The sequence below is a fragment of the Ornithorhynchus anatinus genome, chromosome 4, assembly GCF_004115215.2.
Source record: "Ornithorhynchus anatinus isolate Pmale09 chromosome 4, mOrnAna1.pri.v4, whole genome shotgun sequence".
Taxonomy (NCBI): Eukaryota; Metazoa; Chordata; class Mammalia; order Monotremata; family Ornithorhynchidae; genus Ornithorhynchus; species Ornithorhynchus anatinus.
The window spans coordinates 31,169,675-31,186,177 of record NC_041731.1 but is presented as its reverse complement, the minus strand read 5'-3'; the positions used below and the strand labels follow the sequence as shown (position 1 = coordinate 31,186,177).

The following is a 16,503-nucleotide window of genomic DNA, read 5'->3' as shown; positions in this document are numbered from 1 at the left end:
TGAAAACTCCTTGTGGGCCAGATCTGTGTTTTTCATTGTGTTTTTCCCCTGAAGCCTACTATGGCATTTAGTATCCTTAAGAAATAATTGAGGGGGTAATTATGATGATGCTGGATGATTTCCCCACCAGATTGCCCTAACTGCTTCCAAGCAGAGAGAGCAAGAGTTTCATTAAAGCATAATTAACCTTCATCTTCTTCTCTCACATTGCCCTCCTTGAAACTTGGAACATTGGGCAGCAGTTGATTTTGCTGCAAGTGGTCAGTGACCTCTGATTTGCAGCCCAGTGGCCTATCACTGTTCAACATGCTAGCACACAGGATGGAAAGGAGGGTAGTCTTATATCATGAGTGACATGTAATATGCTCTCGCATATGGGACTTGAAGACATTCAAATTGCATCTTATTTTAAAATCAATTTTAAAAAACCCGTGAAGCCTGCACACTCTTTAATTGGTATTGCATAAGGTGCCACCCTAAATTTTCGGTTCTGAAAGATTGGCCATGCCCTGTTTTATATGCAAGAGTGCATAATTTTTTTTTAACCAACCTCTCACTGAAGAAGAGGACCTAAAACCAAAAGAACAGCAGCGGGAGTTTCTGTTTGTCCTGGAAACTGTTCTGAACATTTTGACTTAGTGCTTTTACTGAATGAAGCACAGCATAATGGTTCTAGGGCCCAAGGCTCATGGACAAAATATTAATAAGCTTCAAAAAGAGAAAGCAGCTGGCATTTTCCTTTCATCCACTGGGACTCTCAGATCCATCCCTGGGGAAAAATGTATGGCCTGTACGGTGGTTAAGGTCTTTTCTAGACACTTTTATGGGCAGGGAAGTTGTCTGTTAATTCTGTTGTATTGGACTCTCCCAAGTGCTTAGTACAGTGCTCTGCACACAGTAAACACTCAGTAAATACCATTGACTGATTAGTTTTTGCCGGGAGGGTAAGAGAACTTCGAAAGACCATACACATAGTCAGCGCTTAACAAACACCAAAATTATTATTACTGCCCATTTTTGAGAACCGGGGTTAGTTTTTGCTGAGACTTTTAGATCATTGCGGACAGGGAATGTATCTGTTTATTGTTGCATTGTACTCTCCCAAGTGCTTAATGCAATACTTTGCACACAGTAAGTGCTCAATAAATACAATTGAATGAATTTTTGCTGCCTCTCAGGCCTCCCCACTCAGCTCCTCTAGACCTTAAGCTCGTCCTCTAGACTGTAAGTTCGTTGTGGATAGGGAATGTGTCCTTTTATTGCTATTTTGTATTCTCCCAAGTGCTTAGTACAGTACTCTGCACACAGCTCTCAATAAATATTGTTGAATGAACAAATGAGCCCTCGCTAAAATGGATGTTTTGCTTCGTTTCTCTTAGGAGCTTGTTTGAACTGCCAAGGAGACAGTGAAGGAGTCCACTGTGAAGAATGTAAAGCCACTTTCTACAGGAATGCCACTGCCCCCTACTCATGCGTCCGCTGCCCGTGTTCAGAAGTGACATCTACCGGTACCTGTCACATAAGTAAGACCTGATCGGTTGTTTTCTCTGAACTTTCATATCCACGAAGGTCAGGGTCTCAGTGTGGATGTGAGCATACCCGTCAAAAGCACCAGCAGATGACTACGAGTAGGCTAAGGGGACTGAGGGATCCTTAGCTAAGATGAAGAAAAGGGCTCATCCACTTCAGGAGGCGAGATTATTTCTCAGGCCCCAACCCTGAATAACGAATGAGCCCAGTTGTCCCAGGGTCTGAAGTTACTCCCTGGTAGGAAGTCGTGCTTTGACAGAAGTATTAACCCTTTCACACCACTTAGCCCTTTAGGGCACTCCTGCAGTGTATGCCACTGAAGGCAACATTTCACTAAAGGAGACCTTTTAAGGTCTGGAAAAGAGAATGCTCCTCTCAAAGTTAAGTTACGTGCTGGGAGAATTGCACATTGTATTAGTCTCTCTGGAGCAGCCTGTGTATGGTAATAAAGGGGTGAAAGCCAGGGGGTGGAGGAATCCTAGAAATTTACAGAGAAAAGAATTGACTATCTTAATCTGGCTTCCCTCATCCCGTCCTCTTGTGGTTCTCTTCCTTTCTCTCTGGCCACTCCTTCTCGGGCTCTTTGGCAGGCTCCTCCTCTGCATCCCACCCCCTCACTTTGGAGGTACTTCAAAACTCAATTTGAGTCCCCTTCTATTATCCATCTACACCCACTCCTTTGGAGAACTCATTCGCTGCCCCGGCTTCAACTGCTATCTTTATGCAGATAATTCCTAGATCTCCCTCTCCAGCTGTGACCTCTCTTCTTCTCTGCAGTCTCACATTTCCCCTTGCCTTGAGGTCATCTCCAATTGGATGGCCCTCCAACATCTCAAGCTTAACCTGTTCAACACAGAACGCCCCATCTTCCCATCCAAACCCTGTCTTTCCCTTCACTATGGGCAACACCACCATTCTCCCTGTTTTATAAGCCCTTAACCTTGGCATTATCCTTCAATCATCTCTCTCAACCTACCTAATCAATCTCTTACCAAATCCTTTCTGTTTTACCTTCACATTTCTAGATTCCGCCCCTTCATCTCAATCCAAACTGCTACCATGCTGACTCAAGCACTTAGCATATCCTGCCCTGAGTACTGGGTCAGCTTCCTCACTGACTTCCCTCCCTCTTGTCTCTCCCCTCTCCTGTCCATACTTCACTCTGCTGGCCAGATCATTTGTCTGAAAAACTCTCCATTGTCCATCTTTCTGTTCCTCAAGAACCTCCAGGGGTTGCCCACCCACCTTCACATCAAACAGAAACTCCTTGCCTTTGTCTTTAAAGCACTCAATCAGCTCTCCCCTCCTACCTAACCCCACTGACCCAGCCCACACACTTCACTCCTCTACATCAACCTACTTAGTGTATCTCAGTCTTGTCTGTGTCGACGTCAGTCCTTTGCCCACATCCTCCTTCAGGCCTGGAACTCCCTTCCCCCTCGCATCTGACAGACCACCACTCTCCCCATCTTCAAGAAAATGAAACAGCGTGGTTTCGTGGCTTAGTAGATAGAGCATGGGCCTGGGAGTCAGAAGGACCTAGGTTCCAATTCCGGCTTCACCACATGTCTGCTTTGTGACCTTGAGCAAGTCACTTAACTTCTCTGGGCCTCAGTTACCTCCTTTGTCCCTCATTTGAGGGACAGGGACTGTGTCCAACCTGGTTAACTTGTATCTACCCTAGTGCTTAGAATAGTGCTTGGCACATAGCACGTATGTACCATAAATAATAATCATTAATGTTATTATTCAAAAAGCCCTACTAAAATCATTTCCTCCAAGAGCCCTTCCCTTTTAACCCCTCATTTCCCCACCCCACTCCCCTCCCTTCTGCCTCACCTAAGCTCTCACCTATGCTTTTGGGTGCATACCCCTTAAACACTTTGATATCCACCCCAGCCCCTCAGCACCTACATACATATCCTTTAACTCTGCCATTTCTCCTATCTGTAATTTGTTTTAATGTCAGTTTCCTCCTCTGGATTATAAATTTCTTGTGGGCAGGAATCAAGTCTCCCAACTGTATTGTTCTGTATTTTCTCAAGAACTTATTACTGTGCTCTGTACACAGTAAGAGCTCAATAAAAGCCACTGATTGATTGACTGTCCCTTGAAATTAGCATAACCTTTTGGACCTTTTGGAAGAAAGAAACCATGCAAATGGAGTCTACCTCACTCCCCATCTTCAAAATCCTCGTAAAACCCCATCTCTTCCGAGAGGCCTTCCCAGACTAAGCCTGTAATTTCACCTCTGCATTGACTATGAACCTGGCTGTGTACCCCTTAGACACCTGGATACTCACTCCAACCCTCCAATACTTAGGTCAATATACTTATATTCTACCATTTCCCGTTCCATAATCTATTTTAGTGTCTGTGACTGGCTGTAGACAGTAAGCTCCCTGTAGGCAAGAATTGTGTCTACCAACTCTGTTGTGTTTTCCCAAGTGCTTAGTACAGTGCTTTTCACACAATAAGCACTCAATCAATACCACTGATTGATTGATTCATTGTTCTTTCCATAAGATATTTTGGGGGACAGATTTGCTACAGGGCTCTGTGAGATATGATTTCCCTTCATTTTTGAAATTTATTTGTTACATTTGCTGTAAAAATTGATCTTGGGATGACAAATGAGTTCTCAAATTATAATAAAGCACTTCACTTTATCTGGGGGCCCGTACGTCCAATAAAAGTCTCAAAATGTCCCGTGATGGCAAAGAACTCACTGCTATAAATTGCTTCTGGGTTTTGCAACAGTGACTTTTATAGGAGCGATTTTTCAGAGTGGTGTAACCCAGGAGAGAGTCAGCTTTGAGGCATAGAACAATTCTGGAATAATGCGATTCCCTCTATGGTGATTTTTGGAGCTGTCTCACTTTCAAGCCTGTCCCCCGCGAAAACAGCAACATTCTCTCCGTTTGTGAAAGAAAGCGCAATGCCCTTCCTTTTTTCACCTCCACTATCTTTCTGGGCCCCTCTGCCTCCCACCCCAATATTTGTGCACCATAGGGGCTGCTAGGGACTGCTTGTGTAACGGGAGCACCAGGGCCTGACATCTCCTCGAGTGCACAGTGTAGCAGCATCAATTTACAGCAGCAACATAGCAGTGAGCTTCATTCATTCATTCAATTGTAATTATTGAGTGCTTACTGTGTGCAAAGCACTGTACTAACTGTGCTTTGTATATCAGAAATAAAGCAAGCAGATGAAAGGGCAGCAGGCTTTTATTCCCAGCCCCAAGATTACCATTGCATAACCAGGCGCTGCCCAGAAAGTACCTCTTCTATATCACTGCCGGGCTGTATTTGATCGATCAATCAGTTGTATTTGTTGAGCACTTTATGTGTGCCAAGCACTGTACTAAGCACTTATACACTAAGCACTAAGCACTAAGTACAGTATAACAGAGTTGGTGTACACATTCCCTGCCCACAAAGAGCTTACGGCCTAGAGTGAAAATAATCATCATTGTATTAATTGAGCACTTTGTGCAGAACATGTGCTAAGCACTTGTACAATACAATGGAGTTGGTAGACATGTTTGCAGCCCACAACAAGCTTACATTCTAGAGGACTATAATGCATGGGGCAGTTTGTTCCCCCAAATCTGTGTGATAATGAGAGTTTTCTCTGCTGCACTGGGAACTTTTTGTTTCATTAGAGGTTTTTGTTCTCAGAATTGGGTTGAAGCAATAGATCTGATGTGATGGGAGAATCAAAAAATCATACTTTATTGTACTGAATCGTTGAAATCACAGAGCTGCCCCTGCGGCTAAGCTCTATTCTGTTGGATTTTAAAGGAGCTGGAAGACATTAGCTTGACTAGTTCACGATCAACCCTCAGAAAGATGTTTTTCTTTCAAGCGACTTTCTGCTGTTCTCTGCCGGTTACTGCCTTTTAGCAAAAGCACCTCAATTATGTGTCGGCTTGTCTAAAGCAGTAAACCCCAAGAGGGGAGGGAGTGTGCATTTTTCTTCATTGCCAGAAACCCTAACCATATGCGCATGAGGGCATTTAATAGCTACTTGAATAATTAAATGCTAAATAAACCTGCTGCCTTAGCCCAGATGCCGACACCTGAGCAAACATGCATAAGGGATAGACAGGCATGATTTCATAAGGCAGTGACTCTCCTGAATGGGTTGGTTTTCCTGAGGCAATGCTTCCCCACTGCCTTGGGCCACATCATTGTTCTCACAAATTGGCACACCGTTCCTGCGTCAGCCCCATGCTTGGGCAGACTCTGTCTGCCACAAATGGGAAGGTTCACTGTAGTCTTACTGGAGGCGAGTTTGAGTGGCTTCCCCCTGTTGGATGGGCCTGGAAATCAGAAGAAACTGGGTTCTAATCTTGACTCCACCACATCTGCTGTGTGAGACCTTGGGCAAGTCACTTAACTTCTCTGGGCCTCAGTTACCTCATCTGTAAAATGGGGTTTAAGAGTGCGAGCCCCATGTGGGACAGGGACTGTGTCCAAGCTGATTAACTTATATCTACCCCAGCACTTAGAACAGTGCTTGGCACATAGTAAGTGCTTAAGAAGTACCATAATTATTAGTAATTACTATCTACCATAAGGGAGTGAAAAATGGAGACTGGCCACTGCCGTTTAATTGGGGGGCAAGTATTCTGCCCACTCAGCAATGTATTTCAGTCGATCGCATTTAGTGAATGCTTACTGTGTGCAGAGCACTGTCCTGAGTGTTTGGGAGAGTACAATATAACAGACACATTCCCTGCCCACAACGAGCTTACAGTCTAGTTCTTGGGACTTTTGTTAGGGCTGCAACAAGCAGGATGGCTGTTTCTCAGAATTATTCACAGTGAGCTGTTTATGCAGGTACTTTATGGAGCTAAGCACTAGTCGCCCAGCTACCGTTAAACCCTTTTCCTAGGTACACCATGATTTAAAATGAGTGGGAAGTCTTCTGATAAATTCCCAATTCTGAGGCCACTTTCTACAGCACAGATCATCTCGTCTTCAAAATAGATACCCTAGATTGTTCAGTACTTACTGAGGGAATCAGTAGCCAGTTAATGATGATAATAATAATAATAGTAATTATGGTATTTGTTAAGCACTTACTATGTGCCAAGCACTGTTCTAACCACTGGGGTAGATACAAGGTAATTAGGTTGTCCCACATGGGGTTCACAGTCTTAATCCACACTTTACAGATGAGGTAACTGAGGCACAAGAAGTTAAGTGGCTTGCGTAACGTTGCACAGCAGACAAGTGGTGGGGCCAGGATTAGAATCCACATCCTCTGACTCCCAAGCCCATGCTCTTTCCACCAAACCAAGCTGCTTCTATGGGTTGCGCTCAACTTCACAATGTAAAAGAAATAGATGAGCATCCAGAGAGTGCTGCAAAAGAAGGCAATTGTTTCCAATTAACTCATAAAAATATTTCTAGTTTAACTGCAGGGCACTGGCATTTGTTTATTCAAGAACAAATACGGAGCCCCAAATGCATTGGGGTAGAAGCAGTTTTTTACCCACCTCGAACCCCCCGGACCGGTGTCCCCTCTGTGATTTGGTGAGCCAGTCCCAGTTGTGAGACTTGATGCCTATATGGCGACTTTCCTATGTAAGGTCCAAAGTCATTTTCTCAAGTAAGTTGGTTTTCTTTCAGAAAGCGGACAGCTGGAACCTGAATGCAATCAATGTGCGGAAGGTTACACGGGGAGGAACTGCAACAAGTGTGACCATGGCTATTACAACTCTGACAGCATCTGCGTGAAGTGCGAGTGCCACGGCCATGTGGATGGGGTCAGATACCCCCAGATCTGCAAGCCCGAGAGTGGCGAGTGCATCGAATGCCTCCACAACACTGCGGGGTTTCACTGTGAACAATGCCGGGAAGGTTTCACCCGAGACCTCGACGGAAACAACTGCACCGAGGAAGGTGAGGCCCGGACCTCTGAGCCCAGCCCATAGTCTGACTTCTGGGGAGGGAGACTCTCTCTGGGTTAAAGAAAACACTGCCTTTTGCCCCTTCTTCCTCTTCTAGTAAGAATAAGGTGTTAAAAAATATGGTATTAAGCACTTACTATGGGCTTGCAGCACACTAACCTCTGGGGTAGCTGTCAATCGATCAATCAATCAACCATATTTATTAGGGCTTACTGTGTACTAAGTGTATGGGAAAGTCCAGTATAACAAAGTTTGCAGACACGTTCCCTGCTCATCACGAGCTTACAGTCGAGAGAGGGGTGCTTGATAATCAGGTCCCACAAGAGGTTCACAGTCTATGTAGGAAGGAGAACAAGGTATTGAATTTCCCACGTTGGAGATTAAAGAATGAGACACAGAGAAATGAAATAACTCGTCCAAAGTCACACAGCAGACAAGTGGCAGACCTGTGATTAGAGTTCAAGTCCTCTGACTCCCAGGTCCAGGCTCTTTCCTCTAGACCACACTGCTTCATATTTTCTTCACAGTAAAGCTTCAGTGCTAAATCAGGTAGCACCCCAAGGCCCACACACCAGTGGTACAGTATGCCGTCATGCTTCTGAAATTCTGAGCCGATGTCATTTAAATCCCATCACGGGGCAAGTCCTTGTATGGAACGGCATAGGGAACGTCAGCCCAAGCTACTCAGATTCCTTTTCTTCCAGCCCAGGGCCCTACCTGGCATATACAGAGCATCAGGTCTTTGAGGGCAGCAAAGCTGGAAATCTTGGTTTGTACTCTCCCAAGCACTAATAGAGTGCCCTGCTCAAAATAAAAGGTCAATAAATAAATTCCATTGGATTTGTTCCCTTTATTCACCTCTCCCTCAGCCCCACAGCACTTACATACATATCAGTAATTTTTTTATTTATATTAATGCCTGTCTCCCCCTCTAGACTGTAAACTCGTTGCGGGCAAGGAATGTGTCTACCATCTCTGTTATACTCTCCCAAGTGGTTAGTACAGTGCTCTTCACACAGTAAGCTCTCAATAAATACCACTGATTGATAATCAATTCCTTTGACATTGAGTGATTGATTCACTTACTAAAAGATTTTCTGAACTCAGCTCACAGGATGATTGGTAATAAATACCATTGATTGAGTGAGTGATTGATTCACATACTAAAAGCTTTCATGAGCTCAGCTCACAGCCGAGTGAGCCACCTGGGTTGTTTTGGCAAAATTGGTGTCCGCCAACGTCTAGTTGAGGGAAGAAAACTCTCTAGCTCTCCTCTGTGGTTCATAGTACCCTCTGAAGCTCCAGTGTCGGCTCAGGAAATCTGAGTCTGTCATGGAATCGAGCAAAGCACCTGCGGTGCACTCACATTTCTTCTTCACCTATTTTAGTTTCCATGTTAATAATTCAACACTCGCCTCTCCCGTTTCACTGTTTTTGGTTTTGTTGTCGTTGATGATGATGATGTTGTTTTATGGTGTATGTTAAGCACTTACTAAGTGTCAAACACTGTGTTATGCGATGGGGTAGGTGCAAGTGAATTAGGTTGGACACAGTCCCTGTCCCATGTGGGATTGGAGGGAGACTCAGTGCACTGAGACACAGGGAAGTTGTGGCTTGCCCAAGGTCACACAGCAAGCGTTATTCAGAGTCAGGATTGGAACCTAGATCCTCTGACTCCCAGGCCTGTGCTCTCTCCACTAACTCATGCTGCTTCAGGTTTCACTGCGTTGAGCTCTCACCGACATGGTTTGTGAGGAGGTCCCATCATTTGATGGTTACAGACTGGAGTCGATGTGGGCAGGAAATGTGTATACTAAATTGTTACATTGTGCTCTCCCATGCGCTTAGTGCAGTGCTCTATGCACAGTAAGCACTGAATAAATATGATTGATTGACTGATTGAGTCTTCTTTTGGCCCTGTGCCCACCTCATTAGCCTCTCTGGATATGAGTTTCTCTACCGGGAGAGAGAGGGAATGATCCTTTTAAGGGTAAACCTTTTTTGGCTAAAACATGCTTCCTTTGAATGCTGGAATTCTGAAAACATATGGAGAGGAACATTAGTTGCCTCTGAGCCCAGTGCCATTTGGGAAGCAACAGCTGCTAGAATATAGGCTGTGGGCATGGAACGTGATTACCAACTCTTGTTGAAGTGTAGTCTCCCAAGCGCTTAGTACAGTGCTTTGTACCCACTGAGCACTCAGTAAATACCATTAATTGATTGATTGGTTTGGGAGGCTGAATGTCCTAAAGACCTGGTGGTCCCGGCTGAAGGGAGGTCGCACCCTCCTGCTCCCCCACGCTGCCCACCCCCACCCCACCTCAGAGGCTGCATCTCCTTTTTAAAGCTGGTTCCGATCGTGTTGTCAAAAAATACAAGTCTGTATTTATTGCTCATGATGGGTTTCTCTTTTTAGAAGTCACACCGGAGGTCCCGACCACCTGGAGGCCTACCACTTTGGCCTCCAACGCCACGCTGCCGCCGCCACTGCCCACCACGGTACCAAACAGCACCTTCTCCCCCACCACGGTGCAGACGATATTTTCCATAGGCTCCTCGGAAAACAGTACCTCAGCCTTAGCTGACGTCTCGTGGACCCAGTTTAACATCATCATCCTGACGGTCATCATCATAGTGGTGGTGCTGCTGATGGGGTTCGTGGGGGCCGTGTACACCTACCGGGAGTACCAAAACCGGAAACTAAATGCCCCCTTTTGGACCATCGAACTGAAGGAGGACAACATCAGCTTCAGCAGCTACCACGACAGCATCCCCAATGCTGACGTCTCCGGCTTGTTGGAAGATGACGGCAACGAAGTGGCTCCCAACGGACAGCTGACGTTGACCACTCCCATCCACAACTACAAGGCCTAAGCCAAGAGACAGCCGGACTCATTGAAGGCCGCTGGCCCACAGAGCCCGCTGCTGGATCAAGGCCATGGGTGGTAGGGAGCACCTGGGGGCCGACCCACCCTGTCAGAGCTGACTGAGAAAGGCGGGGAATTTAGTGTGTCGGAAATTTTCAGATGGAGACCGGAAACACATTCAGCTCGGCGCCCTCCGGTTCCCCCTGTGAAGACCCTTAAGAGTCATGGTTGGAAGGCACTTGATGGAAAATCTATTTTTGTACCAAACCACCCCAGGGTGGGCCAAGGTCACACTCCCTTGGTGTCCCCCCAAATCACCTGCTGTTCTTTTCAGCTCAGTTCCAGGGGAAGCCAGACCAAGCCGAGAGCCAGTTAGAAGAGATCACGTGCTCGGAGGACGAAGGACTCTTGGACTCCTGGTACATGTTTCATCGACATGGTGGGGACGAAGTGGAGCGGTGGAGTAGGGCGGTGTCCATTTCACTGTACTAAGAATCATTTAAATGAGGAAAATCGATGACCCATTTTCATCCCAAAAAGCAAGTGCTCCTTTTTTTTCTGCGGCTGGGGCTGGGACATTCCAAGAAGATCATTCAATGCCTCTAAGTTTTTCCTTCATGAATCCTCACTCGTCGGTGCGAATCAAAAGCAGGGTAGGCTCTCAACAGCAGAAGAAAAGGAAAGCAAGGCAGCAGGCTTCAATTGGGAACTCGAGACCCCCTCTCAGGGTCACTGTGTAAATTATCACCCTATTCCTGCCTCCAAAGAAGCAGTGTGTGTATAGAAAATGCAGAAGAACTGAATAGCATTTGTAACTATTTGTAAAGAAAAACAAAAAAAAAACCCCATTTCATATTTTATCATCTAGAATTTATTTGTACAGCAGGTAGCGGCATTGTAAAGAGAAAATGCAAAGATTGCTTAAAATACTGTAAATTAGATGGCGATATTGCTGGAGCTGGGACTCTGGTGTAAATCCCTCGAGAGATGTCCCTGAAGTTTTGAAGTAGTCGAGCGTGTTTTGTCTATTGGCTTCTCTCACTCCGTCCCCACCTTTCTACAATCTGCGCTTTATAGCCCTGCACCCTTTGACTTCAGCAGGACATTAACAGTTGGGTTCAGTCCAACACAAAAGTGGGGATGGGGCTCTCCTTCTCTTTAGCGTGATTCCAGAGTTGAATGGGGGGTCCACACCCACTTAATGAGGCCCCAGCTACCTCCCCCAAGGATTTGGTTTTACCTTACGTAAATTCCAGGGAAGCCTACGTTCAACATGGGAATCTACCATGACATGGCACTCATGCTCCTGAAAGACGAAGTCCCCCGCCAAAGGAAGAGGAGCCGTTCTAGTTGCAAAAGAAAGCACTGGGGCTTTCCTCATTTGCCTGTCCATGGAATCTTTATGCTCGGCGAGAAAGGGCCCCCTGTTTCTGTTTTGTATATGCCACTCGCAATCCTGTTTCACAGGTCACCGTTACTTTCTTGTCCCCCTACTCTATGGAGATGGACGCAGATGCAGCCTACAGTATGTCTGTGTTTGTCCATCTCATCATCCCTCGGTCTTCTTCTCCAACAGGATCTGTGCAAAGAAATATGACTCCTGTGGAGGATGCATAAGAAGGGGCCTAGGAAACTCTGAGGCCACACAGTAAAAAGCCTCTCAGTTCAGTCTCTGGGTAAGAAAGGCATTTCAGACAGGGTCCAGGCTGATCGTCTGTAACCAAAAACCTCGAGTCTTCCCAATGGTCTGGCATGGCCAAAGGAAAGAGAACTAGATTGCCGAGGGGTAGGCTGGGGAGAGATGGCAGTGGGAGTCCATCTTTAAAGGGAGATCTCAGTGTTTTAGGAGACCGGGTGAGGTCTTAATGCTGAACCATCATCCTGAAGCCAGTGTTGTTGTTAATTATGGTGCTGGGGCCTGGCAGGAGACTTGGTAGTGATATCGTGCTCCCCAAAAACAGATTTGGGGGAAATGGGTGTTTGCCAAGCATTGGGAATGAAGCCTTATCATAGGACAAGAAATTTTTTAGAAGTGAGAACTTGATCCTGGGAACTTCAAGGGACAGAACATAGACATTTTTCCCATTTAGGATCATTTCCTAGCAGAAATAACAGAATCCTAACTGAAAAAAGTTAGTCGAAAGAAATGATGACAACCTTTCTTTTTCATGTACATAATTTTGCTCGGCCAACAAATGCAACTTTGAATCCCTTTTTAGCGTTTCTATCTTTACTTACGAAAGTAGTTCGGTCGTCTGAGAAAATGTCAACTGCTGCAGAAATCTGGGAAGAATAGCTCCTGACGTCGGAGACTCTGAAACGGTTTTTGTGAAAACTGGAAGAAATGAATGTGCTCCCCAAAGGAGGGGAGGCTCTCCATGTGCCACAGCTTGGAATTATAGGACAAATAGAACCTCGAGAAACCTGCCGGAGGAGAGATTTTTGTATAATCTCCTTGTAATAAGTATATTGCTAAATGAGATAAAGCTGACTAATTCGCTAATCTGATCAGTAAGAGACCAGGCATTAACTGCTACGGAGTGACACAACTTTCTTCGCCAAGGACTGAAACCACTTCTACAAGCAGATGTGCCAGTAACCTGTAGAGCATTTGGTTTCCACTGCATTAATTCCTACATGTTTAATTGGGTCTGGTGGGTGGGTGGGTGGGTGTGCCTATGACATTTAACCCCTCACTTGCCCTAGCAGCATACAGCAGATTCCCAAAGCCACGGCTTTCATAAAGCGCCAGACTTGATGGCTGGGAAGGTTAGGATATTTGGTGAACCTGGAGAGAAGGTGGCTGGAAGAAGACTGAACTCACCCTGCAAGCCAGGCCCAAGAAGGGTTATTCTCTGGCAGTTGATGGTACCATCATTTGTAATATGCTTGCTGTTCTGCACTGACTCCCACCTGCTCCACGTGCACTAGGAAAATGTTCACACATTAAAGAAAACTCTCCAGAAGGCATCTTAAAGATAAGTCAGAGAAGCCAAGAGCAGCCCTCCAGAGAGCTGGGTTCTGCCGGGGACAACTGTGATTTAGGGAGGTGAACACAGGGCAGAAGCTATCAGTGACCTCAAATGGCCTTGGGTAGTAGGGAAGGAGTGGGGGGTAGAGGGCGGATCCCTTTGTTACCCATCTTCCAGTCCTTTTGGAAAGGCAGATTGGAACCAAGATGAAGTTGAAGTGGACATCGGGAGTAACAAAAGTCAGTGTAGTGACCTGCCAGGAGGGAGATAAACTGATGCCCCTCTGCCAGAGGGAAAGAGGTGAAAACCAAGTTCATATTCGACCCCCAAGTGGTAGGAATGAGGAATTGCAGCCAGCGGGGGATTTCCGTATTGACCAGTGCGATATCAGCAGGTTGATGAAGTATTTTGTAGATTTTCTTGAGAGCACAGCCTTTATCCCAGACTACAGGTCGTACTTCCATGGATCAGGAAATGAAGCCAGCAGCTCTGAAGTCTCAGTCCAGGCTAAAACCTGTCAGCTGATTTGAAGCCCTATGTAAGTTGGGCCCAACAGCTCCCGCTGCTGTAACTCTTTAAGATGACTTAATTGGAATGTGCTCCTAAACCGTGAAACTTGTACTTAGTCCACTAAAAAAAATAAAAATCATACTACCAATTGAAAATAAAGCATCTCCCATTCCTGCACTAGGCTTCAAAATGCATTTCTAAAAAGTGTATGATTTGAATATATGAAAGAATTTATACAAGAGTGTTATTTAAAATGATTAAAAATAAATGTATATAATTTGTACCTACCTAAGGTCTCTTGACTTTTTTGATGTTTAAATTTCAAAAACCGAATATGTAAAGTTGGAATCTGTCAGTCTGTGGAAACAGTGAAGCCTTTGGATTCTTCAAATCAGGACATTAAATGGTTCATTTAGTTTGGCATTATTTATTGAGCTCGTATGTGCAGCGCAATGGGGAGCTTCAGAGGAAGATGTTCCTTTGATCAAGAAATTTTTTATTTAGAGACTGGTAGCTTACTTCTAGAAGCAATCTGGTCGGTCGGTTAGAGCACAGGCCTGGGAGTTAGAAGGACCTGGGTTCCAATCCTGGCTCGGCCAGTTGTCAGTGACTTTGAGCAAGTCACTTAACTTCTCTGTGCCTCAGTTACTTCATCTGTTGAATGGGGATTAAGACTGTGAGCCCTATGTGGGACACGGACTATGTGTCCAACCTGATTAGCTTGTACCTACCCCAGCACTTAGAATAATAATAATACTACTAATAATAATGTTGGTATTTGTGAAGTGTTTACTATGTGCAGAGCACTGTTCTAAGCGCTGGGGTAGATACAGGGTAATCAGGTTGTCCCATGTGAGGCTCACAGTTAATCCCCATTTTACAGATGAGGTAACTGAGGCACAGAGAAGTTAAGTGACTTGCCCACAGTCACCCAGCTGACAAGTGGAGGAGCTGGGATTAGAACCCACGACCTCTGACTCCCAAGCCCGGGCTCCTTCCACTGAGCCACGCTGCTTCTCTAATAGTACTAATAGAATAGTGCTTAACATGTAGTTAGCGCTTAACAGATACCATTGTGGTTTTTTTTCAAGGAAAAGGCAAATTAATCTGATTTCCTTAGTCTTGTTCCCTGGATAGAAAATGCTTTATAATATCATACTGGGTGTGTGGAGGGAATGGGGGCTAGGGTGTGTGTTTGGTGTGTGTGTGTGTGTGTCCCCACAGCAATTTTGTACATATCCATAATTTATTTATGTTAATGATTGTATCCCACTCTAGACTATAAGCTCATTCATTCATTCAATAGTATTTATTGAGCGCTTACTATGTGCAGAGCACTGTACTGAGTGCTTGGAATGTGCAAATTGGTAACAGAGACAATCCCTGCCTTATGATGGGCTTACAGTCTACTGGGGGAGACAGACAAGAACAATAGCAATAAATAGACTCAAGGGGATGAACATCTCATTAAGACAATAGCAAATAAATTGAACCAGAGAGATCGAGATGTAGTGAGTAGATTGGCATAAGAGGAGCGAAGTGTGCGGGCTGAGCTGTAGAAGGAGAGTAGCGAGGTAAGGTAGGAGAGGGGAAGAGGTGATTAAGTGCTTTAAAGCCAACGGTGAAGAGTTCTTGTATGATGCGGAGGTGGATGGGCAACCACTGGAATTTGAGGAGTAATGAAACATGGTCTGAATGTTTTTGAAGGAAAATGATCCGGGCAGCAGAGTGGAGTATGGACTCGAGTGAGAAGAGATAGGAGGTAGGGAAGTCAGCAAGGAGGCTGACACAATAAATCGAGGCAGGATAGGATATGTGGTAGCAGTTTGCTTGCAAGGAACGTGAGATATGTTGACCCCCATGTTAGATTTCGAACTCCCTGGGTACAAAGATTGTACCTTTACCTATAACACAGTGCTTAAGTCATTACACTGCATGTAATACAAGCAAAATAAACACTATTGATTAGTCTCTCCTATTTGATGCCAGCTCTGATTTTAATCAGTACCTATTTTCACCTTTGTCATTAGCCCTAGTCAAGTCAACAAATATTTCTTTCTTTTCCTCATCTTTTCCTTAATTTATTTCTGGGCCTCAGTGGAATCACATGGGTTATTCTCGAATATCTTTGCTGCTGAGTACAAAGCCCCAGACCAATGGAGCCAATGTGGGCTTTTAGATGGTCTCTTTTGAAATTTACCTATTGGATAGTGTAATGGAACGGAGGTGAATAGCAAGGGGAATTGCTGCCTGATAAATAGAGCTGGCCAATCCAGGACCACCTATATTCTACAAGGATCAGATCATCTTCATTGTTTAATGCATTTATGCTGTCTTTTTTATAACAAATTTCTTTTTCAATTGCTTATGTCCTTTCATGCCCTGAAGACCTTAGGTAGACAAATTCAAAACAGGAGACTGTTCACATGAAGTACATTTCTCCATTTCCTCCTTGTATAGTCTCTCTAAATTCTCAATTGAAGGTCTTAGGTGGAATAACAAACAGTAACATTTTGCATGAAGCAAAACTTCTTTGCCAGCTCATATGCATTCTCTTTTTGCAGGCCTTGAAAACCAGAAGTAGAGAAATAAGGGGATATTTTCTTCCATGAAGCAAATAATTTCCCTCCCCCATCTGTTATTCTCTCCTCATTCCCAATTAAAACACTTTAAAAGCGAGAGGTGGCATAACGAAAAGGAGATT

At 44.9% G+C, this 16,503-nt stretch overlaps 1 protein-coding gene across 1 annotated transcript in view; it reads left to right on the top strand.

Annotated features, from left to right (window-relative positions):
- Nucleotides 1-14,091, top strand: part of MEGF9 (multiple EGF like domains 9) — a 117,591-nt gene extending 103,500 nt beyond the window's left edge. The window contains exons 4-6 of the mRNA XM_029062719.2: nucleotides 1,380-1,523; nucleotides 7,170-7,442; nucleotides 9,867-14,091. Coding sequence (XP_028918552.1) covers nucleotides 1,380-1,523; nucleotides 7,170-7,442; nucleotides 9,867-10,324 — 875 coding nt within the window. The 3' untranslated portion in view covers nucleotides 10,325-14,091. The remainder of the gene's footprint in view (nucleotides 1-1,379; nucleotides 1,524-7,169; nucleotides 7,443-9,866) is intronic.
- The last annotated feature ends 2,412 nt before the right edge of the window (nucleotides 14,092-16,503 follow it).